This window comes from Mustela putorius, unplaced genomic scaffold (assembly GCF_011764305.1).
Source record: "Mustela putorius furo isolate JIRA1106 unplaced genomic scaffold, ASM1176430v1.1 tig00003871_pilon_pilon_pilon, whole genome shotgun sequence".
In the NCBI taxonomy this organism is placed as follows: Eukaryota; Metazoa; Chordata; class Mammalia; order Carnivora; family Mustelidae; genus Mustela; species Mustela putorius.
The window spans coordinates 3,032,357-3,057,431 of NW_025422023.1; the positions used below are offsets into that span (position 1 = coordinate 3,032,357).

The 25,075-nt window shown below is 35.6% G+C and overlaps 1 protein-coding gene across 13 annotated transcripts in view; it reads left to right on the forward strand.

The window, feature by feature from the left end:
• PDLIM5 (PDZ and LIM domain 5) overlaps positions 1-25,075 on the forward strand; it is a 202,542-nt gene that overhangs the window by 155,265 nt on the left and 22,202 nt on the right. For all 13 annotated transcript variants that reach the window (XM_004756042.3, XM_004756046.3, XM_004756044.3 and 10 more), the window contains one exon: positions 22,358-22,532. In XM_004756042.3, coding sequence (XP_004756099.1) covers positions 22,358-22,532 — 175 coding nt within the window. The remainder of the gene's footprint in view (positions 1-22,357; positions 22,533-25,075) is intronic.

The following is a 25,075-nucleotide window of genomic DNA, read 5'->3' on the forward strand; positions in this document are numbered from 1 at the left end:
TTGGAAGGTTAACCTTGGAAATATGACATTTTTGTTTTGATGATATACACAAAATAACAACAGAAGCATTTATTGTCATCAGTTACTGAAAAAAGAATCTTTCACTTGTTGTCCCCTGAAGATTTATGAGACAGAAGTGGAAGAAGGTTACAGTGCCAGAAAGAAAACATACTTTAATTTATTTTAATTGCTCTATTTTATTTGAGATTAGTTGACGTAATATTAGTTCCAGATGTACAAGATACCGTCTTGACAATTCCGTACATTCTGCTATGCTCACCGTAATAGATGTAGTTACCATTTGTCACCATACATTATTATAATATTATTGACTATATATTCCCTATGCTGTACTTTTCATCCCTGTGACCTATTTAATTTATAAGTGGAAGTTTGTACTTCTTAATCCCTTTGAACTATTTTACCCATCCTGCCAGCCCCTTACCTTCTGCCAGCCACCACTTAGTTCTCCATATTTATGACTCTGTTTTGTTGGTTTGTTTATTTGTTTGGTTTTTAGATTCCACATATAAATGAAATCATATGGCATTGTCTTTCTCTGATTTATTTTACGTAGCATAATACCCTCTAGGTCCATCCATGTTGTCACCAAGGACATGATCTCATCCTTTGTTATCGCTGAATAATAGTCCATTATATGTTTATACCACATCTTTATCCATTCATCTGTCAATGGACACTTGGATTGGTTCCCTATCTTGGCTGTTATAAATAATGCTATAATAAATACAGGAATTGCATACATTTTGTTGACTTAATATGTCTGTTTTCTTTGGGTAAGTACCCAATAGTGGAATTACTAGATCCTATGATATTTCTATTTTTAAGTTTTTGAGCAGTTTCCATACTGTTCCAGAACAGTTGCAGCAAATTCTATTCCTACATATAGTGTGCAAGAGTTCTCTTTTCTCCATATCCTTGACAGCACTTGTTATTTCTTATCTTTTTTATTTTAGCTGTTCTGACAAGTAGAAGAATTGTGGTTTTCATTTGCATTTGCCTGATGATTAATGATGTTGAGCATCTTTTCATGTGTCTTTTGGCATCTGTATGTCTTCCTTGAAAAAATGTTTATTCAGGTCCTTTGCCCGTTTTTAATCAGATTATTTGGGGTTTTTTGGGGTTGCCCTTTATATTTTGGACATTAACCCCTTATTGGGTATATCATTTGCAAGTATCTTCTCACATTCAATTCAGTAGGTTGCCTTTTCATTTTGTTAGTGATTTCCTTCCTTGATTTTGCTGTCGTCCCAATAGTTTATTTTTGCTTTTGCGAAGACATATTTAGAAAAATGGTGCTAAGGTCAGTGTCAAAGTGATTACTGCCTATGTTTTTTAAGGAGTTTTATTATGGTTTTAGCTCTCAAAGTTAGGCCTTTAATTCATTTTTAGTTTATTTTTGTGTATGGTAAAAGAAAGTGGCCCCATTTCATTCTTTTGCATTTAATTGTCCAGTTTTCCCAGGAACATGTATTGAAGAGACTGTCTTCCCCCCTATTGTGATGTTCTTGCCTCCTCTGTCACAGAGAAATTGACGATATAAGCATGGGTTTATTTCTGGGCTCTGTATCCTGGTCTGTTGTTCAATTTTTCTGTGTTTGTGCCAATACCATACTGTTTTGGTTACTATAGCTTTGTAGTATAGTTTGAAATGTGGGACTGTGATATCTCCAGCTTTGTTCTTTTTTCTCAAGATTGTTCTGTCTATTCAGGGTCTTTGTGGTTCCATACATATTTTAGGATTGTTTGTTTTTGTTTTGTGAAAAATGCTGTTGGTATTTTAGGGATTGCATTGAATCTCTTAATTGCTTTGTACTGTATGGATATTTTAATAGTATTAATTATTCTGATCCAGGAGCATGGAATGCCTTTCCATTTGTTTGTGTTCTCTTCAATTTTTTTCATCAGTGGTTTATAAGTTTTCAGAGTAACAGGTCTTTCACCACCACCTACTTAAGTTTATTCTTAGGTATTTTATTATATTTGGTGTAATTATAAATGGGATTACTTTCTTTATTTCTCTTTCTGGTAGTTCATTAGTGTATAAAAATGCAACAGATTTTTGTACATTGATTTTGTACCCTGCAGCTAAACTAATTTTTTTGTTATTTCTAAGAGCTTTTTGGTAGATTCTGTAGGGGTTTCTAAATATATTATCATGTCATCTTCAAATAGTGACAATTTTACTTTTTCCTTACCAATTTGGATTCCTTTTTATCTCATTTTCTTGTCTAATTGCTGCAACTAGGACTGTGTACTAGGTTGAATCAAAGTGGTAAGAGTGGACATTCCTGTGTTGTTCTTGATCTTAGGAAAAGAGCTGTCACCTTTTCATCACTGAATATGACGTTAGCTGTGGATTTCTCATACATAGCCTTTATTATGATATACGTTCCATATAAACCTACTTTGTTGAGAGTTTTTATCATGAATAGATGTTGCATTTTGTCAAATGCTTTTTCTGCATCTAATGAGATGATCCTATAGTTTTTATCATTTTGTTATAGAAAGAGAACATTTGAATAATAAGGTAAAACAACTTGGTCTCAATCTGGAAACCTGAGTTTTCATTCAAGTCCACAGATAAATAGCTTTAAGTAAAGTCACTTAACCTCTTTGAACCTCGGTTTTCTGATTTGCAGAATAAAGAAAGACTAAATAATCTCCTGTTTCTCCCAACATGAATAAAGATGATGGCTATAGGATTAAAGGATTTCTCTTAACAAGAAGATGGAACTAAGGGCTTCCAGTCTCATCCTCAACCTTAATCTCTTTGTAGTCTTTATACTCTCTAAGTGATCTGTAATCCAGATTCCTTTTACAACCTAGCCACTGATAGTTTAGAGTTCTCTGTGTCCTGAATTCCGTATCCTCAAAATTGTTGATCTACTTGCTGTTCCCAGGTGGCATCTCAAATGCAGCATTATTAATAATAAATATTATTACCTGGCTCTGGGAATGGTCCAGTCTCGAGAGCTCCAGCGTGAGCTTGAGAACCTCCCACCTCTATCCCCATGTTCTCATAGCAACTAACACCTAATGATTTCCCTTCTGAGTATTTTCTCAAGTTTCTTTTCTCCTCTCTATGGTCAGAACCATTGCCTTGGTTCAGGCCTTTGTCATTGCAAACAACTTCTAAGTAGTTTCCTTGTATTCTTTTGACCCCCCATCAATCTGTCCTTCATACTGCAGCAAGTATCTTTCTAAAACTCTGATTTTCCCACTCTACTCTCCTGTTGCAGATACTTTACTGTATTTCCCTATTCCTTAACTTATCATTGAAGTCTGTTTTCAGTCTGACTACCACTTACTTCTCAATGTCATCTCCCACTGCTTCCAAATTACAATCTGTGCCATAGCCTTACTAAAGCATCTTAAGAGACATGCCATGTTACCTTGCTTGAGAATGTTCTGGTCCTTCTTCATAGAATGTCCTTCTAGTCTTTTCCTCATTAGTGTTGGGATAAGAATTGATTGAATACATGAGGGACTGCTTTTAAATATATATATGATATAAATGATATATTTAAATATATATATGATATATATCTTTTAAGAATTGCTCTAAGGATTTATCATTTATCAATATTTAAGAATTTTTACAGTTGTAAGAGTAGATTTTTAGTTAATTTAAGAATCCATCTTTTGCTTTGCATTTTCCATAGTGTTTAAATTATATTAGACACTAATTAATTTTATGATTAAAAAATTATTTTTTAGGAACGTACTAATTATTTATAGTTAAAATTATTTCATAGTGTCACTTTGAATAGTTTTGAATTACTGTTATGTGTTACTCATTTTGCAAAGAAGTTAACAAAAATTTTTTTTGTTGGGGGGGCAAGAGATAAGCCATTGCATATGAGCTAGGCTATTTTAAAGACTGTTTTATCACTTTCAAAAACTTAAAATATTTAGACCAATATCATTAGCTTCTGAAATTTCTGGACTGTTAATTGATTTAGCAAGTCCCCTTGTCTTGGGAGAAAATGCCAACAGCTCAACCTCCTACATTTTTAGTTACTTTCCATTTACTTGAAGCTTCTCTATGAGGTGGAGATCTGCTCTAATTATTTTTTATGTGCATTAGACTATAGAAAATAACTTTAAGAAAAATCTCCTCGGTTTAGAATTGGAAGGAAACAAGAGAACATTTCTTAAGAAAGTGAGGGAACGACTATCTGACAGAAACTGACGGGAGGGCATTAAGTATAGGCACTGGAGAGGACAAAGGATATATATACTGCTTTTATAAATTCAGAAACTATGGTCTGGCTTATGGGTCTGTTAAAGGAACTGACCATTAAAGGGAAAAGAAAAAAATTGAGGCAAAATTTCTGAAGAAGATATTACAGCAAAATTACCACAAGAGGGCAACAGAATCCTGTCTTCTTTGAGTGTAATTTGTTATAATTATCAAAGCAGTCAAATAACAGAACTATAATCATGATTCATATGGTCAGTATTTAAAAGATTATACTTTTTACAGAAAACATAATTTAATTTAAGCAAGATTACAAGAGTATAAACATTATATAACATTATAAAGCATTAATACCATAAAATGTATGTACCATTGTGATCATAGATGAATTACATACATCATGATGCTTAGCTCAAATTAGAAAATATTTGCGGAACGCCTGTCTGTTTTGCTCTAGGTGCTACAAATTGGCATTTAATGCATATTATATGATGTAAAATTTACTTACTTGACACTATTTTATAAAAATTGTAAAATAAATACAAAATCCCCGCCATATTTAAAAACAAAACAAAACCACCTCAGAATCTACTCTTACTATTTGGTAAGTAGTTTTAAGAGCTTCCTAATGCAAATAAAAAGGTTCTTTTGATTTAGAAGGGGATAGCTGTCTCATTATGGGTTCTTGGGTTCTTCACAGTTCACCTGTGAAAACTACAGTGCCAGCAACGGAGAGGCAAAAGTTAGAAAGGCCAGTTGCTGCCTGATAAAGTATGGAGTTCTCACACACAGAAAACTTCAGGCTTCTTTCTTTTGATACTTCACAGCTGTGTTCTAATGTAGGTGAAAAAAGAACCCCTCCCCACCATCATCATCAAAGAGTGACTGTTACCAGTGATGTCATTTTAAAATAAGTTCTAGAGTTGGGTGAGGAGGATGAGATAAAAATTACTGAGTTGCAGTCTGTAACCCACTTGGTTGATCCTGAAATCAGTTTAATGGATCATAGCCAGTATTTTCATTTAAAAAAATGAAATATATATTTTAATATATTAAGTATTTTAACATAGTAAAAGTAGGGAGGTATCATGTTATGAAAATGTGGTTTTAGCTTGTATGTGTATATAAGTACAAACATATATTTGAGGTCAGCAGGTAAACATGTATATTTTGTGTCACAGTATTTCTTACTATGTCTTAGTAGTTAAGGAAAAATTTGGAAATTGTTTATTTAAGTATTTTAGACGTACTTTTGTCTATTGGGATGACTAATGTGGTTTTGAAATGATAGCCCCCCCCCCAAATACTTCATTGAAAAGACTGAAATTTTAAGACCTTCTAGTGTGTTCTGAGTCTGTTAGGGCTTCCATTATCACCAATAAAGTTCTGACTTTAAATCTTAGATCATTTCATTTGTGGTGTTACATAGCTTGTGTTACCCAAAGTCTTTCAAAAATATGGTGATGCTACAGAAGTCATTAAGAAGAACTAGGGGTATATGTTAACAGCATTATAGTTTAAGTTGGATTATCTTTTTCTCAGGCATGGAGTTTAACATACACCACCACACATACATGCGCAAGCTTGTCAGTGACTGGCAAAGACCTATTTTATGATGTAAGATGTTGAAAAGTTCATAGTCTGCATGAAAGTATTAAGATACAATAGAAATAAGAATCCAAGCTTGAGTTTTATGTAATTTAGTAATACTACTTTCTACTTGCCCTGCGCCTTTAATACTTTAATAATTCAGATGTAGTAGTCCCTTTAGAAATGTTAACTTGATCTAGAAAGATAGGTAAAAGGTGACATTCTTCTTGTTAGTTTTCAGAACTGGGGATTTGTACTTTTTTAAACTTTTGTTTTCATTCACTGTATTTGTAGGTCTAGTAGATACTTTAATGATTAAAGTCTTCATATTGTATACAACTAATGAGTAGAGGGATGTTACCAAAACATTCATAAATTTTATGGTATAAGTTACAAATATGTTCTGTGTTTATGTAGGTGACCTAATTTGCTGTGTAATGTTTTCCTTAGATTCTCTTTAGGTTACAGATTCCAGATTGTATAAGTTCAGTTCATTTGATGCAGATACCAAATATTTCTGTTTTACCAAATATAGTCAGATGTTCCTCACAAATTCAGTCTTAAAAGTCAGAAGAGCTGTGAGATGTTGGAAGCGCATCAGTTTTCTAACTTGAGTTTAATTTTACACAAAATGAGAATCACCCATTCATCAGAATATAATCAGTGCTTTGCTGGCCCGGCATTTTGTTCATCTAACCAGCTTTGCCGACAGGCAGCGGCTCTGAAGAATAGGCGTGGATTTCAGAAGGCCAGAGATCCCTTTATGGAGCATTTGAGCCTTCAGTTTCTTTATCTGTTAAAATAAGAGTCTAAAAAAAGTTCCCTGTAACGTTGTTTTGTATGTATGTGAATAAGCGTGTATGCATACACACAAATGATGCAACATATATTGAAGTGCTGCGTAGATGATACATAGATGGTACTCAGGAAAGGTTAAGTTTTTACCTCTCTGCCTTTTAGTGACAGCATTAGTAGCTCACACTGTTAACATCCGGCAGAACAGTTCTCATGTGACTTCTCAGCTTGAAAATGTTTTGAGCTCTCTGCTTCCCACACATGAAATGTTTGGCTTCTTAATAGAGCTTATGTGCCCTTTATTACCTTGTGCCAGCCTCCTTCTGTAGCCTGTTCTGTTATACAGTTCTTCATGTTCTCTGCACTCCCGTCGCACTAAAGTTCAGAAGTTCACACCATTCGTAGCGCACACACCTCTGTGCTTTGTAAAGCTGCTGCTCTTATTTGAAATACTTTTCCACCTTCTACCCCTGAAAAATTTCCATTCATTCTTCAAGATCAGATGTTATCTCCTTTGTGAACCTTTCTTGAGTCCTCTCAATAATCAGCTATTCTTTCTCTGTGTTCCTACAAAATGTTGACGATTGCTTTATTACAGCATTCATCTCTTCATTGTAATTTACATATGTGTCCTTCGTCACTGTTTTTAGATCCTCTTAAGGACAGGGACCAAGTCTTACTAATCTTCGTTTTGCACTACCTGAACAATACCTGGCCTGGTTTATAGACCTTCAGTCAATGACAGTGGCTAAGTAGATGAGTGGGTGGATAGGTCAGTTTGTTATATTTTGGACATCTTCTTCATATGATTTGAGGGACTCACAACACATTGTTCTTTCCTTCTACCGGACTTGAAATCCCCACAACAGTCACTGAACAAACATGGACATGCTGTCTGCCAAAGGCTGCCATTAAAAACTACACATACTGCTTAGGGAGCAGAGGACTCCACTGTCCTTGAAGCATTAAACTGCCATAAGACTTAAAACTTGTGAACATCAGCAGTACTATAACTAGTACTGTATTATTTATTTCTAGCAATTAAAAAAGTAGTAATAGATCTGAAGCCCTGATCTGAATTTTTTTCTTAAAAAATATGGAAATATATGGCCTATAAGGAACCAAACAGTGGGATGCAGAATAAATATTAGAGATAGCCACTCACTTTGTCAATGTGGAAAAGTTAACATGGATGCAAATTAAAGCAACAGTAAATTACAGAAATCAGCAAAAAAGGTACAGAGTTAAGTTAGATTACAGGGGCCAGGTCAGAAGGCAGGGAAGTCTAGATTGATGGAAAGAGACCAATAAAGTTCCAGTGATACAATCTTGGGATAGAATATTTGTTTGTATTAGAGTTTATAATGGAGTCCTATTTTATGCAGGAATAAAGTGTGAATATTTATGCCTACAGTAAAATCATATGTAGCCAATGCCCCTTGAATATTTTTTGGAAGAGGCCAAGTTGGAAAGGGAACAACATATGCAAAAACTCTCAGAGAACTTGGCTTCTTGGAGGAAGAGCAAGTTGTTCAGTATGTTCAGGACTATATAGTGGCCAGAAAAAGAGTTGGATGGATTAATGGGGACCTGGTCAGAAAAGCGCTTTGAAAGTCAGAAAGGAAGTCAGTGGATTGATGGCCTTAACAGATCTGTAAACGGGAAAGTGACAATCAGGTTTGCATTATTAGATCATTATAGTGTTAATGTATTTAAAACCTCATTATGACCTCAGTGTAGGCATTAAGATTGGAGTCCTGGACATTAAATTAAGAGGTGGTTGAGGAAATCCAGTACAGTGACAATGATGTTACCCTAGGCAGTGGCCATGGAAATGGAGAGAATTCTAAGGGCAAAAGAACGCAGCTTCACATTTTAACCTGACTGGGAGGCAAGATCCAACATTGCTCTTCCAAGGAGCTTTGTTCCGTAGAGGGCATTTATTTATCCTCTACTAAAACACTGGTAGGTATTGTATTTGGCTTGGAGAAACTATACTTGGTTTTGAGTAGGTCAGATTATGGAACAGAAAATTGGTTGAATATGTCTAAGTTATTTTAATGTAATATGTCTAGTTAGAAAATATAAGTATGAGTAGGTTGTATCTTGTATTATACTTGAGAAATAAGTTACAGTTTACTTTTATAACATACTTTTATAGTCTATTTGTGCAGCATTTCCATAGGCAAGTACATTAATTACCCCGAAATCATCATTTTCTAAATGTTTATTCTTTTCCAACTCTTTATAGTTAGAATTGTGAGGTAAGTAGCTCTGGCATTGCATTCTTTGCCTTTGCAGGAAGAACTTGTGTTACATGTGGACATGGAAATAAACATTAGGATATGGAAAAGGGGTTTCTTACAAGACAAAAGAAGAAAAATTCTGTAGAACCTTACCAGTCAAAAATTAAAAATTAAATTACTCATGTTGTATATGTATGTATATATGTATATATATACACATATGTATAATTCAGAAAGCTTTAAGTAGATAGATACGCTTAAAACTTTTTTTTCATTAATTATAGGATTTTTTTCTTCTTTCCCACTTTCAAAATAGGTAGCTTGTAAGAACATTTGTGATATTTAAATTTTAATAACATTATATTAAGTATTTAATAAATAACATAATTTCTTACTCAAAATCATTAAGCTATATAATATTCGCTAATATTGTAATCACTATTTTCTGTAGAAAGCTATTTCATAAATCCATTGAAAATAAAAGGCTCTGTTGTATGTTCTTTTACAGTACTTAGTATTGTCTAGGTGTGCTAAAATTTTTCCTTTTGCTGTTTTCATTAGCATCTTTTATAGCTTGTTATCATTTATTGGATGTACTCACAATGCCTTGTTTATTCTTATGTCCCTGATGTTGGCAAAAAATTAATAGATTTCTTTTTTTACTTTTATTGTTAAATATATCCATGGAGGGAGAGAACTCTGTTGATGAAAGAAAAGGCATTTAATTGATGGTGACATACTGAGCACACTAGCACTATTTTATTTAATATTCGCCATCTATAATCTTTGATACTCCTAGGAACAAATGTATCAGATTATATGTTCATATACATAGATTCTTTTATTTTTTTCTTTTAAAGATTTATTTATTTATTTATTTATTTGACAGACAGAGATAACAAGTAGGCAGAGGGGCAGGCAGAGAGAGAGGAGAGGAAGCAGGCTCCCCGCTGAGCAGAGAGCCCGATGCGGGCCTCAATCCCAGGACCCTGGGATCATGGCCTGAGCTGAAGGCAGAGGCTTTAACTCACTGAGCCACCCAGGCGCCCTATTTTTTTCTTTTTGAAACAGTTTTTATTATATGTAGTAAATGCAAGGGCTCTTAATCTGTGATAAGATTTATAACAGTTGCTGATTTTTCTTAAAAACATGAATTACGTTTTGAAGAACACAGTGCAAGTAAGCTGTAAATAGAAAAGTTAGGATCATTTGGAAGTCTTTTAGGGACAGAGTAGATTTCTTTTGGTCAAATGAGAAAGGGAAAAAGTCACAACCTTTTCAATATTAGTATTTAGTTAATTTTAGCTTCTATTGCTTCTAGTCTTAGGGAATACTCACCATCCCCATTTGGGCATTTAGAACTTGGGAGTATAATGGGTAGTCTTGAAGGAAGCAAAAAATTCTTAATTAACAGTAAAATTGTGGATATCATTGATTAATGGTAATCATTTTTTATAATATTTTAAGTTTTTAAATATATTTTTATTCGGTGTGCAATAAGACAATGTCATTAAATTTTAAGTGGGCATCATTTTACTAGTGAGGCAGCAGAGTCTGAGAGAAGTCAGAGTTTTTCAGAACTAAGTTGAACTTGGGGCACCTGGGTGGCTCAGTCAGTTAAGCATCTGCCTTCAGTTCAGGTCATGATCCCAGGGTCCTGGGATCAAGTCCCGCATTGGGCTCCTTACTCAGCCTCAGCGGGAACTCTGCTCTTCCCTCTGCCTGCTGCTCCCCCTGCTTGTGCATTCTCTGTCTCTGTCTCTCTCTCACACACAAATAAATAAATAAAATATTAAAAATAAAAATTCCAGCTAAGTTGAATTCTGTTATTTTGACAAAATAGTGCATTTTCTTGTGTCAAAAGATAATATCAATGACTACATTTGAAGAGGACTAAATCCTCTCTGCAGAAAGGAGTCTTGCTTTGCATAAACCAGGTGACTACAGCTATTAAGGTCTGCTTTAAGTAACATTTTCTTTGCATCTAAACTCCACTTTTAAAATTTAGCTAAGATTCTAGTTAACATGACCCTTACTATACCCTGCCTCTGCTGTGTGCTGCATTTTAGCAATAAAGAAAAGCTTATTTATTCATTATGGACAGAGCTTTAGAGAGAGCTGATGTATTCTTTTTTTTTTCCCAAGGAAGACTCAGATGTATTTATGAGATCTGATTAGATCAAAGATTGAATGATGTGCATCTCAGTTTTAAGTGGATATAAATTCTATCTTTTATTTGAAATCTAAAGAAGATAGGGGTGAGAAAGGAAATTATTGTTTCTACAACCATCCCAAATTTCATTGTAGGCTTTACGTTACAGTAATAAATCGAGATAACTAGATTTGCTTAGCTAAGATGGATAGATTTATTGGTTCCATTTTTAAATTTTTATATGAATAAGTAAACTGCTACCAGTTGCCTATGTTTCATCTCTTCTAATAATGTTTTACTGCCATCTGCTCCCCTGCATTTTGACATCATTAAACTAAACAGTCCACTTGCCATAAAGGCTGGGCTGGAGCTCTCCACTCTTAAAACTGTGGTGTAAAGCATGTAAATATGCTTTGTCTTTTTGTGTAACAAGTAGATTTTGGTTTAGAATCATGATTCTCAGGAAAAAATAAAGGTAACAACCATCGATTGTCGTCGTCTTCTTTTTCCCCTAAACTGGAATTTATTTCTGTGTTGGAAGCTTTCCAGTGCTGATGCAAGAACACAGTTGTGAGAGCTCTTCTTTCTCCCCATTTTTCTTTCATCCTAAAATTAAAATATTAAATCTTAAGGGAAGATACCAGGATTTACTCATACGTGATTTTCATAAAGAATGATGATTTCTTATTAATTGATGCCTATGGTTTAAACCACGGGTTGGCAAACTATGGTCTTTGGTCACATATGGCCCACCACCTGTTTTTATAAATAAAGTTTTATTGGAGCACTGACATGCTCATTTATTTACATTTGTTACATGATGTCTGTGGCTCCATTCCTAGGGCAAGAGGTGAATAGTTGCAACATAAACTATATGTCCCACAAAACCAAAAATATTTATTCTCTGACCATTTACAGAAGAAAATTGCCAAACCTAGCTGTAAACCATAGGAATAAGAAAAATTATGCTTGATAATTCTGTATAGTATATGCAAACTTTTCTTGGAGTCACGAGCACCCTTGACAACACTAATCTGAAGGCACTCTGTTGCCTCTTTGTGAACAACACCTGTATGTAAGAAGATAAATTCTTTGGGGCAGATATCTTATTCTTGGGTGTATCTTTCATACCAAGAGTTCCTAGATCTAAAACATTGTATGTATTTTCTAAGTAGTTATTGAATGAGTTGATACTTTATTTTTTTAACCACACAAAATCCTATGTTGTTGTATGATAATAATTGACATTTATGAAGCATTTCTTACACATTCAAGAAAATGTACATAAACATTTTACTTATACCACCTCACTTAGGCTCCCACATTTTGAGGTAGTTGCTGTTTTACACGTGAGGATATGTAATACATTCCTGCACTCATGGAGCTAGAAATTAGCAGAACAAGGAGCCCGAATGTTAACATTAATCATTATGGTAGCTCTATTGCTTCTCCAGCATAAAATAGCTGAGCAGTGTTCTCTGCTTTTAAAACATGTGAATTTCAAACATAACTTTGGATAATGATAATAAAGTATCATTTTTTCAGAGATCTAATGCTTTTCATTGAGAGAAGTATCTTAGAGAATTAGTGATAGTAGTAAGGAAACATAAGGAGTATCCCAGGAGTATTTCAATTTTCCAGTAACATGTATCATCTTGAGAGACATTGTTGATACTGTTTGACATGGGGAATGCTCCTTAAATTTTATTCCTCTTTCTGCTTCAGGTTTTTTTTTTTTCCTCCTACATTAAAAGAAATGTATTTATATGAGCGACTCAGACCTGAGTTATCTTTCTCCTTTATTTCTGAGACTAGTCTGTTTTCTCACTTACATAAACAGATGAAAGTTTGTGGGAAAATGGTAAAAGCCAAGCCCATTTGGGTTTCATGTTACTTTGGAAATAAGATATGTTATATTGTGAGTATAACTAATTTTAGTATATGTCCTTCACAGTTTTGCCATCTAAATATGAGCAAAATTTTACAAATTTAGTATTTTAAATAAATTCTTAGCTTAGATTCTGTATGAGTTCACCAGTGACCTTTTTTTTAGTATTCTCAAGGTTGTAAATGATGCTTTGGATTTGTTTTTTTGTTTTTTCTAATAATTTATCTGTGCTTTTTTGTTTCTTTTTCCTTATTATTACTTCTCCTCTCTCCCTCCCCACCCCCCTGTCTTTTCTTTAATATGAAACACATTGAGCACCCACAGTTAGAGCAGGATTTGTCTTCCCACTATAAAATCAGAAATTGTAACAGTAATATCGAGATTATTTAGAAAATTCTCTATGTAACAGATAAATAATGTGTTGATTTCTAATTGAATGAAGGCAAAACCAGATATTTTAAGATCTCATATTTTTATCTGCAAGGTTCACACTGGGTTTCTTTTGCTTGTAACTCTGATCAGATAAGAAGTTTTCTGTGTAAGGTCAGCCAGTTGGGAGAAAAAGGCAAGTGCATATATCCCAAATTTTAATGACACATGATGCAACAAATTAAGAAGAGAACTGAACCTAACCCAAGTCCCCATGCTCACTTTAATTAAGACACTCTAGATCCAGTTTAATCTGGGTTCTCAGAGTTGAAAGGCTCGTTGCTAATGGAAGAAACAAACCTCCTGAAGTTGCGGAAATATTTGATACTTAGCCTTGCGCACACCTGTTCCAATTCTTTATGGCATACATACCAGCATTCTCTGCTGCTTAGAGAACTGATAATAGTTTAATCTGTCAGTGTTGCTTTTAATCATTGAATAACACAAAAATCCTTGATTCCATTTAATAAAATTTGCACAAACCTCTCTAGAATGTACTTTCCTCTGATCCTAGATCTTGGCTTAACTTTAAACCTTTCCTATTTGTACTGGATATGATTTCATGCTTGGATAATGAAGAGTAGGCTTGCTTGTGCTTTCAACATTAAGGAGCCTGACAGACAAAATGCACGGATTCTATGCTTCTCTTGGCCACCATCTGTTTGAGATGGTCGGTGAAGGGGCAGAGAAGAAAGCACTTGCTGCACAGAGATAATATGCAAGTATGTTGCCATCATTGCTACCCGATTTAGTATGTGTAAAATTTCTACCATACCTTTGTGAACAAATTCTCTGAGATGTTGAATTACAGTCCTTTATCTCCCTAGGAGTGCCAGAATGTCACTTTGATGTAGCCTAGTTATTTATATAAGTACAACATTAGCTTCAGTGTTTATAACTGGAATACCCTTTGCATTTGAGCCAGTTGTTTTTCACACCATAAACCCTCACATATGACGTCTGTCTTGTTGAGGCTGTAAACATTTGTCCTTTTCCTTTCAGGGAGGGAGCATTAGTATTCTTGATATCAGCCTTATTTCTGATCTAGTAAGAAAAAAATACTGCAGGATTTAGAGAAATATTTTATGGTTATTCCTAGATTTATTGGCATAACTTTCTCACTGCTTTATCTTAATTCAAATTTACTAGTTGAAATATTCCACGCCGATGTAGAGTTTGTACAACAAAAAATGAATTTAATGTTCAGATGCTCAAGACTCTTTGTCATTAGCAAAAGCTACATCTATAATTTTATTTTCCTTTCTGAAATAGTTATGTACATCTTCTAAATGTCTGTCTCTTTCTCAAAACACGAAGAATCTGACCTTTTATTCATATGTTTTATTTCAGGAACTTTGCAGCCATTAAAAGTATGGGCAGCTAGATTTAGGGAAAAAAATTAGATCTCTGTAGGAAACTCATCTTTTATAGAATACATAAAGGGCTTAAAAGTGATAATCTAAGCTGTTAGGCATACCAGGGCAAATAAAAAACAGTGCTTTCATAATTATTCCTAAATTTATCCTGGCAGGCTCATTAAGGAAATTAAAGTAGCAGAAATTAGCCATCTCAGTTATACTGTCATCTCCTTCTAAACTGATCCAGAGATTAGAACTTCCAGATTTAGACCACATTTGAGGAGCTCTGCCTTCATATTTTCATAGGTTATTGCAGTGACTGGCAAAGAGTTTGACACCCTAAGCAAATGATAAGTATTTGATGAATGAATGCATAGGGACATAGGCTTTAGAGTCAGACAGAAATGGTTTTGAATCCCAAATTCTCCACTCTCCTCCTTTGGCTTACATCATGCATTCCCTGGGTTTTTCTCCTACCCCTCTCTGTGTTCCCAAAGTATTTATATTACTTGCCTCACCCTTAGAAGCTCTTCTGTTTTCATTCTCACTTTCTCTGAACAATCTCATTAACTCCCATAGCCTCAAATATCATCAATATGCTAATGACTCTTGAATCAATTCTTCTAGCTCAGATCTTTTTCCTGAGTTCATATATTCAACAGACTTCCTGTACTTAGATGAACCACAAGCACCTCCAACTCAAAAAAAAAAAAAAAAAAAAAAAGGGCAAGAAAAGCTGGGAACTCTGAGGACAAGGATTATTCACGTTTTGTGTACCCATACATAAGATAGTGCCTGTCACATGTTAGGCTCAGTATATACTTGACCGAGTAAAGATCTACAATTACACTCATTATCTTTACATCATTCTGCCACTTACCCCACTATGACCTAATTGACTGTTTGCTGGTCTGTAACTTTCTTTAATCTTCATGAGGGCAGAAATTATGTCTCTCTGATTCAGGGTGGTAAAGCCTACCAAATTACTTGGTACATAGTAGTTGTTCAAAAAACATTTGCCTCATTTTATAGCTCTGCATGTCCTTGGTCATTTTTCCTTTCTGAGCCTTATATTCTTGATCTATTAAATAGTAATATTAATGCCTTATAATGTAAAGATCAAACAGTTCAGTTTAGCATGTGTAAAATTTCTAAGTTTTTACTATAGAAAAAGTTCCAATATACACACATGTGTAACTAGAGACTTGGTTTCTTCTGCATGTATATTGAAAAGGGTGGGGAGATGGAAGGGATTATCAACTATAGTGATTTCAGAGGCATATAACTAAACCTAACAAATGGACCTTCCGTGGATCCTGATTAATACTGGTTTGGGGTGTGTGTAGTAGGCAGAATAATGCCCCACCATCAAAGACAGTCATGTCCTTATACCCAGAACCAATGAATATGCTACGTTACATGTCACAGGGGTGAGCTAGGGATGAAGATGGGACTACGTATGCTGTCAGCTGACTTTAAAAATGGGGATACTATCCTGGGGAGTCCAGCATAATCACAAGGACCTTTAGAACTGAAAGAGGGAAGCAGAAGATGGGGGATAAGTAATGCAGTATGAGAGCTTGTTGCTGGCTTTGAGGCGGCAGAAGAAGGCCATGAACCACGGAATTTGGGTAGCCTCTAGAAGCTGGAAAAGGCAAGGAAATGAATCTTCCCTAGAGCCTCCAGAAAGAAACAGCCCTGCCAACACCTTGATTTGGGTTCAGTAATCTCTGTGTAGGAGAACTGTAAAGCAATACACTTGTGTTGTTTTTAAGCCAATAAGGAACAATAGAATACGAACTGAAAATTGGTTACTTGATGGTATTAAGGAAAATTTTGTTTTATTTTAGGTGTGATAATGGAATTGTGGTTAGGTTTTTAAAAAGAATGTTCTTTTGCAGATTATAGTGAAATACTAAGTAATAGATCTTGAATTTGCTTCAGAATAGTTAAGAAATGGCAGGGGAGTGAAAGGGATATAAATGAACCGATCAGTTATAAACTGATAAATTATTAAAGCTTGGTTCTTTTTCTTTATTGAGTTTTACTGTTTTTTAAAATAATTGTTTCCGTAGCATCCTCTAAAGATGATTAATGTTAATGGCTTTTTGTTTTTGTTTTTAAATTTCAGACTCATTGTAAGCTTGTAGGGTTAAACATATTTGAAGTATTTTAGTCCATGGTTATTATCCTTATTAATGCTCAGACTGTCTCATCTGCTTCTTTGAAGTCCATTTGATACAACTCCAGTAGTCTTTGATAGCTTCCTTCCTGTTCTAATATGACAAGATATTCTAGACTTCCCCTGTTTATTTTTTCTGTCCCAATCCTAGAATTAGCAGTTTCTTTAAGGAGTCTGGTTCCTTTTAATGGGAAGATGATAATTTTGGTACTGGAGTCATTCATTCTCTAAATAAAGATTTATTAAGCATATGCCAGGGACTGTTCTAGGTGCTGGAGATATTTCAATGAACAAAACAAACAGTGTCCTTGGCCTCAAGGTGTGGGAAGATAGAGAATTTAAAAAATAAACTAAGAAGAATATAAAATTTGTTAGATGGGGATAGTACTGTGGAGAAAAATAAACCAGTTAAGGAGGATAGGGAATGCTGGTTTGTAGTATAGGTTTGCTCTTTTTTATTTTTTTTTTTAAAGATTTTATTTATTTATTTGACAGACAGAGAACACAAGTAGACAGAGGCAGGCAGATAGAGAGGAAGGGAAGCAGGCCCCCTGCTGAGAAGAGAGCCCAATATGGGACTCCATCCCAGGACCCTGAGATCATGACCTGAGCCGAAGGCAGCAGCTTAACCCACTGAGCCACCCAGGCGCCCTCTGTTTGCTTTTTAAAATTGTATTACTTCTTGGGGTTCGCCGGCATATCACTATGACAACTATTTGAAAAACTAGCAACTCAGAATATTGTGGCTTCATTAATTTGACAACTTTCCATATTATATACTGAGGAAGAAAGTATGCTGCTAGATTTTTATACTAATTTATGTTTATTTAATAATAGTCTTTGTAATCTTCAGTTTGACTATCATAATGCTGAAAAATAAAAACATGAAAAAGGTATGAATGTATGCCATTCTAAACCTCTAGATGACTTGCAAATAACCATTCTTAAGTTAATAAGATAGTCTTACCAACACTATTGGTTTAGAGAGGAGCTAGTGGCTTTAAATTTCTAGATGCGTTTTGTGGTGCTGTGTTTTATACAAAAGAATAAAAATTAATTTTCCAACATGATCCCCTTGGGGTAGAGATAAGCCACAAAAGACGCCAGATTTAATGGAAGTTGCTCAAGATTAAAGTGTAAAAGGAAAACTTGAGTCAAGAACTAACTTCTTCCTAATGTTCTCATGGTAGCACTACTGACTCATTCATTATTCAGTTGGAGTAAGTCACTTAAATTTTTTGTGACTTAGATTCATAGATTATGAAATGAGGCTAATTTAATGGTCCTATTTAATAGGTCTATTAGAACTTAAAAAGAAATAGTTATTTTTATTATGAATAAGTAGATTGTCATCTTTAAACTACTTTCTCTAAAGAGATGTATACATTTTTTCTACATAAAAGTGGTTTTTATGACAGGTTCGATAAATGTGAAATGTTTCAGTCTCTGCACCACCCGTGGAAGATCGTTTTTTCTCTGCACGGTAGTGCAGTTCTCTACAGAATTATTAAGGAAATGGGGCTCATTTTGTGGTGCCTTCCCTGTCGCAAGACCTCACCTTCTTACACCTCCCTCTCCTCATTAAGCCAAGTGAGCAGGGCCAGGGGCTTGGCACTTGATGGCTCAAAAGTTGCCCATTCCTAGGCTAAAGTAGTGAGAAATTCAGTCTGAAGAAATGAAACATCACTTTATTCATATGGGAGATAACTATGCCTTGGAAATGTTCAGAGCTTGGTAATTATAACAGGGTTTCTGTAGCTTTGTGTGCGGGCCAATGTACTAGCAGCACAGCAACAAAACAGAGGTGTGAGAATTTCTGTCTTATCCAAAGTGGTTAAAATGGGGCAGTAACAGAAAACAAGGCTTCTCTTTGCAAGCAAGGAATAGCAGAAAGTTTAGAGCTTTACTATATGTGTTAAAGACACAGCCACATGTTTCATGTTTAAGAATGACTTCTCATGTTAAATAAGTTAGTTCCCCATGTACCTTCTCCTCAAGGCATGGACCAGATGGATTATGTCCTGTTTTACAGTGACTGATGGAGAATTACTACACTCTTTTATTGCTAAAAATGTCTCAGTGACTCAGTACTTTAGGGCTTATGCATAGATAATGTGATAAAATAAAGGCATATGGTAGATGAAAGGGTTTCACTCTCTTTGAGGTCTGATTTTCAGATTTTTCAATTGGTAACTTTCCCACTGTTTGAAATCCCGAACCTAATCCACATTTTAAAAATACCTATCTCAATATTGTTCTCTAGAAAGGCAAAATGAAAATGATTTGGAACCTTCCCGTTTTTCATTTGCTTTATTATTTATTCATTTGCTTTATTGCCTTCTATTTATGAGGCAGTTTTATGATAGTGAATAGAAAGAATGATACAGTTTTTCCTCTTTGTTTAAGAGTTTATCAATTGGCTTGGGAAGAAAAAGATGTTATAAGATACTGGTAAATTAGATAGGCAGCAGTGTTGCGAATGTTACGAGGAACAAGAGAACATTTCTAGCTTGGACTGTCGGAATATGGGGCGGCGGGGTTGGGGGGTACTCAGGAAATGGAACTTGCATGAGCCTTATACAAGGAGAAACCTATGAGTAGCCCTGGCAAGGCGACATTTGACTGGCTAATGGCCATAGAAGCAGTGTCCGGCCTGGCAGTTTGAAGGGACAGTGAGTAGACGATAGCGTAGTGCTCAAGAGACTAGGCTCTGGAGCCGGCTGCCTGGATTCTGGATTGTCCTTTATTTGCCTCGTGGCCTTGGGCCAGTTTCTTAACCATTCTTTGCCACAGATAGAATAAAAAAATGTTGGTAATCTTGCCTGAATCATAGAGCTGTTAGAAGGCTTTGACAAGAGTGCCTTCAAATAGTGATAGCTCAAGTTAAATATTAAGTATAATAGAGGATGATGATGACCAGGGTGTGAGTGAGCATAAAAGATGAGTTTGTAAAGAAGACCGGAGTGAGCTCCTTGAGGGATGGACCCTCAAGACTGGATAAACAGGAAACCATGATGAAAGTAGTGTATTTAGGGGCACCTGGGTGGCTCAGTGGGTTGAGCCTTTGCCTTCGGCTCTGGTCATGATCTCAGGGTCCTGGGATCGAGCCCTACATCGGGCTCCCTGCTCGGCGGGGAGCCTGCTTTCTTCCTCTCCCACTCCCCTGCCTGTGTTGTCTCTCTCTCTGTAAAATAAAGTCTCTCTCTCTGTAAAGTCTTCAAACAAATAATTAAACAAAAAAGAAAGTAGTGCATTTGGAAAAGTTGTCTAGCAGAATAGGTTGAAATGAGATTGACAGCAAAGAGACTGGTTAGGGGACCTGTAATTGTCCACACCTAAGAGGTTTAAGACTGGGACTCACAGGATAACCCATGGGTTTGGATTAAAAAGAAGGCCTTGGGGATGTTTACAGTGGAACAGTTGTTAGGGTCTGGGGACTGTCAGACACTAGGAGACAGAGGGTTGTGCCTGGGTAAGTGGGAGAATTCAAACATACAGGAAGGACTTCTTAGGAAGAGCTGGGAATGTATGCAAGAAGATGAAGTCCATTTTGCATGTCTTGAGCTGAAAGTCAAGACCAGAATTTGGCATTGAAAACGCGTATCGTTTGCTCTAAGGGAAGTCAATTTGGATATAGAAATGGAAGACCCACAGAGGAGCAAGTTGTGGTATAAATAAGGTGACAAGGAAGAGAATGTATACAGTGATTTTGTCTCCCATTTCTGTAAGATAAAGTGTGACTATAAGGGGATGAAAACACATTTCTAGCCCAGCTGAGTCACTTGAAACAAGGGCAGTAGTAAAGCTTGCTGGCCAATAAAGTGCCATTTCACAGCTCAAGTGCCAGAGCAAGCACTGTAGATGTACTGAAGGTTAGTAAATGCTGGGTTTCTGGATCTGCAGTTGCACATCGTTGCAAACAGGCTTTATGGTAACAAGAATCATCCTTTCAATTATCCTAATTAATCTTACCAATTCTTACCACACCTAAAGTATGAATCCTGTCAATACACACACATGTAGTTTATTTGTGTTATTATGATGATTATTTATTATAAACAAAAGTTGTTCTTTTACATCTCTTTTTAATATATGCCTTTTCTTTTCTACTACATTGTCATTGCTGGTGGGTAAGGAGCAGGTTTCCTGTTGGTTTCAGTCCCTTACAGATTTTGCATTCACTCATTTATGTATTGATTCTAGTTCATTAAATTATTCTTTTGTTCATTCGTTCCAGACACTGTAGTTGCTAAGATGAGGACTGAGACACAGTTCCTGCCCTCAAGGAGCTTAACTATTCCGTTGGGGAAGAAAAGACACAGATAGATAAAGTAGAAGCAGTAATAAAGTCACTCACAGAAAATTATGGGAACGTGGAAGAAAAACATTCAGTCTGATTATGCAGCATGGACAGTGGGGAGAGGTACTTCAGGGAAGATTTTTGGAGCACTTGACTTCTGGGCTGAGTCTTAAATGATACATGGTGGTTACTAGGTACACAGAAAGAAGGGGGGGAGAACACAGTGAAGACAACCTGTGCATAAATTCACAGGAAGATGTGAGGCATTTGGTATTGCTGCAGCATGAAGACAGAGGCAGAGTGATAAGAGGTGAGGCTGTGGGCAGGGAGAGAGCCCTGAGGGGACCTGGATGCAGTACTCAGAAAAGCATGAAAAACATTTGGTGGTCACAGAAGAGGGAGATCCTTGAAGTGGCTTCTGCAGAGTTGTGATCTGATAGGATTTTAGTCGTAGGTGGCAGTTGGGAGGGTGCATTTAAAAAGGACAAGACATAAAAAACAAGCAAACAAACAAAAAGACAAGACAAGACTTTTTGGTGACTAGCAAGGTGGGAGACAGTTAGGACCCAAACTAGGACAATATTGTAGGAATGAAGGTGAGTGGGCAAAATCAAGAAGTAGTTGTGCTATAAAATTCAGCAGGACCCATTATAACAGAGGAGGAAGGGAAAGTCCTAGGGTGGTTCTTCCATAGCTACCTCATATGACTGGGTGACCGATTTCACAGTCTACTTAGAGAATAGAGGAAGAGACATAATATAGGGAGTTCATTTTTATTTTTGTTATCCTCAACACATTGAGATTTTTAATGCACCTCTGATGTATTGGGAGTTAAATCTCTTTTACGGTTAGCAGAGATGACTAGAACTATCTTGTTGTCAATACTCACCTTAACTGTATCTCCTCTTGGAAGCAGAGGTGACTCCTCTTTTCCATCCATACCTTATGCATTCATAACTCTTTGAATGCATTCATCTGTCATTTAACTCTTACACTGTGCTGTAATCCTTGATTTTCTTTACTGTTCATTTCTGTAGTCACAGTCCAATGTTTGCTACATAACCTCTCCATAAGTGTGAGTGAATAAACAAATCAATAGATTATTTTAAAAAGTAATATTATTATTTAATTACTAGAAAAAGTTTATATTTGGTATATTCTCAAGCTAATTCTTCTGTGTCTTAACTCCTAGCACTTTCCACTGGAAGAATCTCGAACAGTGCAACTTCGTCTGGAGCAGTGGCACCAGCCAGCTCAGCAGGGGGACAGCCCCAGCCAGGTGACCAGGACACTTTTGTGCAAAGAGCTGAGCACATTCCAGCAGGGAAACGAACTCCAATGTGTGCCCACTGTAACCAGGTCATCAGGTGGGTTATTCATTTTTGAAGTGTTCCTTAAAGTACTTATTATCAGAGTTGATTTTTTTTATATATATTCTGAAAGATTTGACATTTTATTAGTGAAAATATTCTATTTTCTATTACATTCTATGTAATAGTTATTGAAGTAGATAAGTTTGAATACATATATTTGTTAGAACCATTATAATGAAAAGTATTTCTGGACTCTCTGAAAATAAAACTAAAAATACCAGTTTTCTCTGTTACTAATTCCTATCAGAACTAAGGAAAAATAATAATTAATATGGCCTTCCAGAGATTAATAAAATTTTAAAACTCAAAGGGACCCTGAAGATCATTTATCTGAACTTCATTCTTCATTTAGATGAAAAATAACTAGTGACATAAAATAAAGAACTTTGAGCCCTAGAGAAGAGAAGATTGGATTTTTGAATACCTAAGCCCTGGAAGATACAATTACCTCAGATCTATTCATAAATGCTTTCAATTTTAGATTAGGTCATAAACTCCTTTTTAAAAATATTTTTTATCCAAATCTGTTTTATTGTTTCTTAAATTCCAAGAGGAATAAAAGGCCCAGAGATCTTAAGTGAATGCTCTATATTGGCACTTATTAAAACCTCTGAGCATTTCTTTTATTTTTTTTTTTAAGATTTTATTTATTTATTTACTTGACAGACAGAGATCACAAATAGGCAGAGAGGCAGGCAGAGAGAGGGGAGGGGAGAAGCAGGCTCCCCACTGAGCAGAGTTCCCAATAAGGGGCTCCATTCCAGGACCCTGGGATCATGACCTGAGCCGAAGGCAGAGGCTTTAACCCACTGAGCCACCCAGGCCGCCCCAACCTCTGAGCATTTCTTAACAAGTGGGTTCTTTTTTTTTTTTTTTTTTTTAATTTAAAAAAAAATTTTTTTTTTTTTTTTAAATTTATTTGACAGACAAAGATCACAAGTAGGCAGAGAGGCAGGCAGAGAGAGAGGAAGGAAAGCAGGCTCCTCTGTGAAGCAGGGAGCCCGATGCGGGGCTCGATCCCAGGACCCTGGGATCATGACCTGAGCCAAAAGCAGAGGCTTTAACCCACTGAGCCACCCAGGCGCCCCTAACAAGTGGTTTTTAAAATGTCAGGAAGTATAGATAAGAATGTTGATTGCAGGGATCCCACCAGCAGGACCTTGTTGCCTCTGTGAGTTGCCTTTGTTGGCAGTAACAAGTATTAGGTTGAAATGACTGCTCAGGCTCTCTCCCTTGTTTTTAATTTATCCTGTTTTAAAATAGTTGAAACGGCAGCTTCTCTAAAGTTGAATAAGGTTAGGATTTACCTGTATTTCCTCTATTCTGTTACATAGTTATTGTTTAGGATAATGTTTCTGGTTAAAACTTAAAATGGAGCCCAAGAAGCCTCAATACTTTATTTAAAAACCAAATACAACTACTCTTTTTCTTAGCCCACTAGGGTCAAGGACACAGCATGCAGTACATGATTAAAAATAAAAGAACTTTTTAAATTTTAAACATTCATTTGTAACATTTCAAAAATATAGTGAAACAGAAAGCAAAAATAAATATTCATACATAATTCTACCTTCCAAGATAAGCACCAAGAATATTTGAGTTCGCACTTTTAAAACATACACATGTAAGGACAGGTGTTATTTTACAGAAATAGAATTATAATAACAGTATTTTGTAAGCTGTTATTTTTCACTTTTCCACATTAAGTATCCACTTAATAAGAATTAGCCAGTAGCAGTATCTTCATTCCTACAATATTGTTCTAGTTTGGGTCCTAACTGTCTCCCACCTTGCTAGTCACCAAAAATTAGTAATAATGGCTATGGGGAAAAGGAGAAAATCAGTAGAGGTTTCCCAAGTCTAGACAATAACCAGTACGCAGAAGGATTTGTGAATATTTTAACTGAGCAGGTCATGCATGACTCAAGCCACTTGCTTAAGCCATAATACCAATTTGTAGAGTCACTTTCCTAACAGTGGAACTGGAGGATTACTGCTTTGCAGAATATGTACACTAATAGACTCTAGAGTGGTACTGCTTTGTTCCAATAAATAAAAGTATGTTTCTAATTACTAACTATTTAGTTACTGTATTTTTAGGATTAATGTTAATAAAATAAAAACAAGTTCTGACTTACTAATTCTAGAAGTTATGCTACTTTGGTTATGTAGATTGGTAGTTAGGGATGCAGTATTGTAGATAAAAGCAGCCTTTATGGGAACGGGAGTCACTGCTATTTGTATGCTGTTGTAAGCAGTTACTGGATAGGCCAACAGATCCCATCACTTGTTGATTCATATTGTCTGATTATCAAATTCTGTGACATCCTATCATCATCAGTACCAATGTATGTGAAAAACTTAGTATGGAGAAAATACAGAGATCTAAATAGGACCTGCATTCCCATCCCTTCTACCTGCCTGGGTTTCAGTTATAATGCTAGGCCAGGATGTAATTTCAATCCACAGTCTGTCTGCCATCTGAAACAAATATATATTATGTTAATAAGATGAATGGCCATCACTTACTCTTCCTT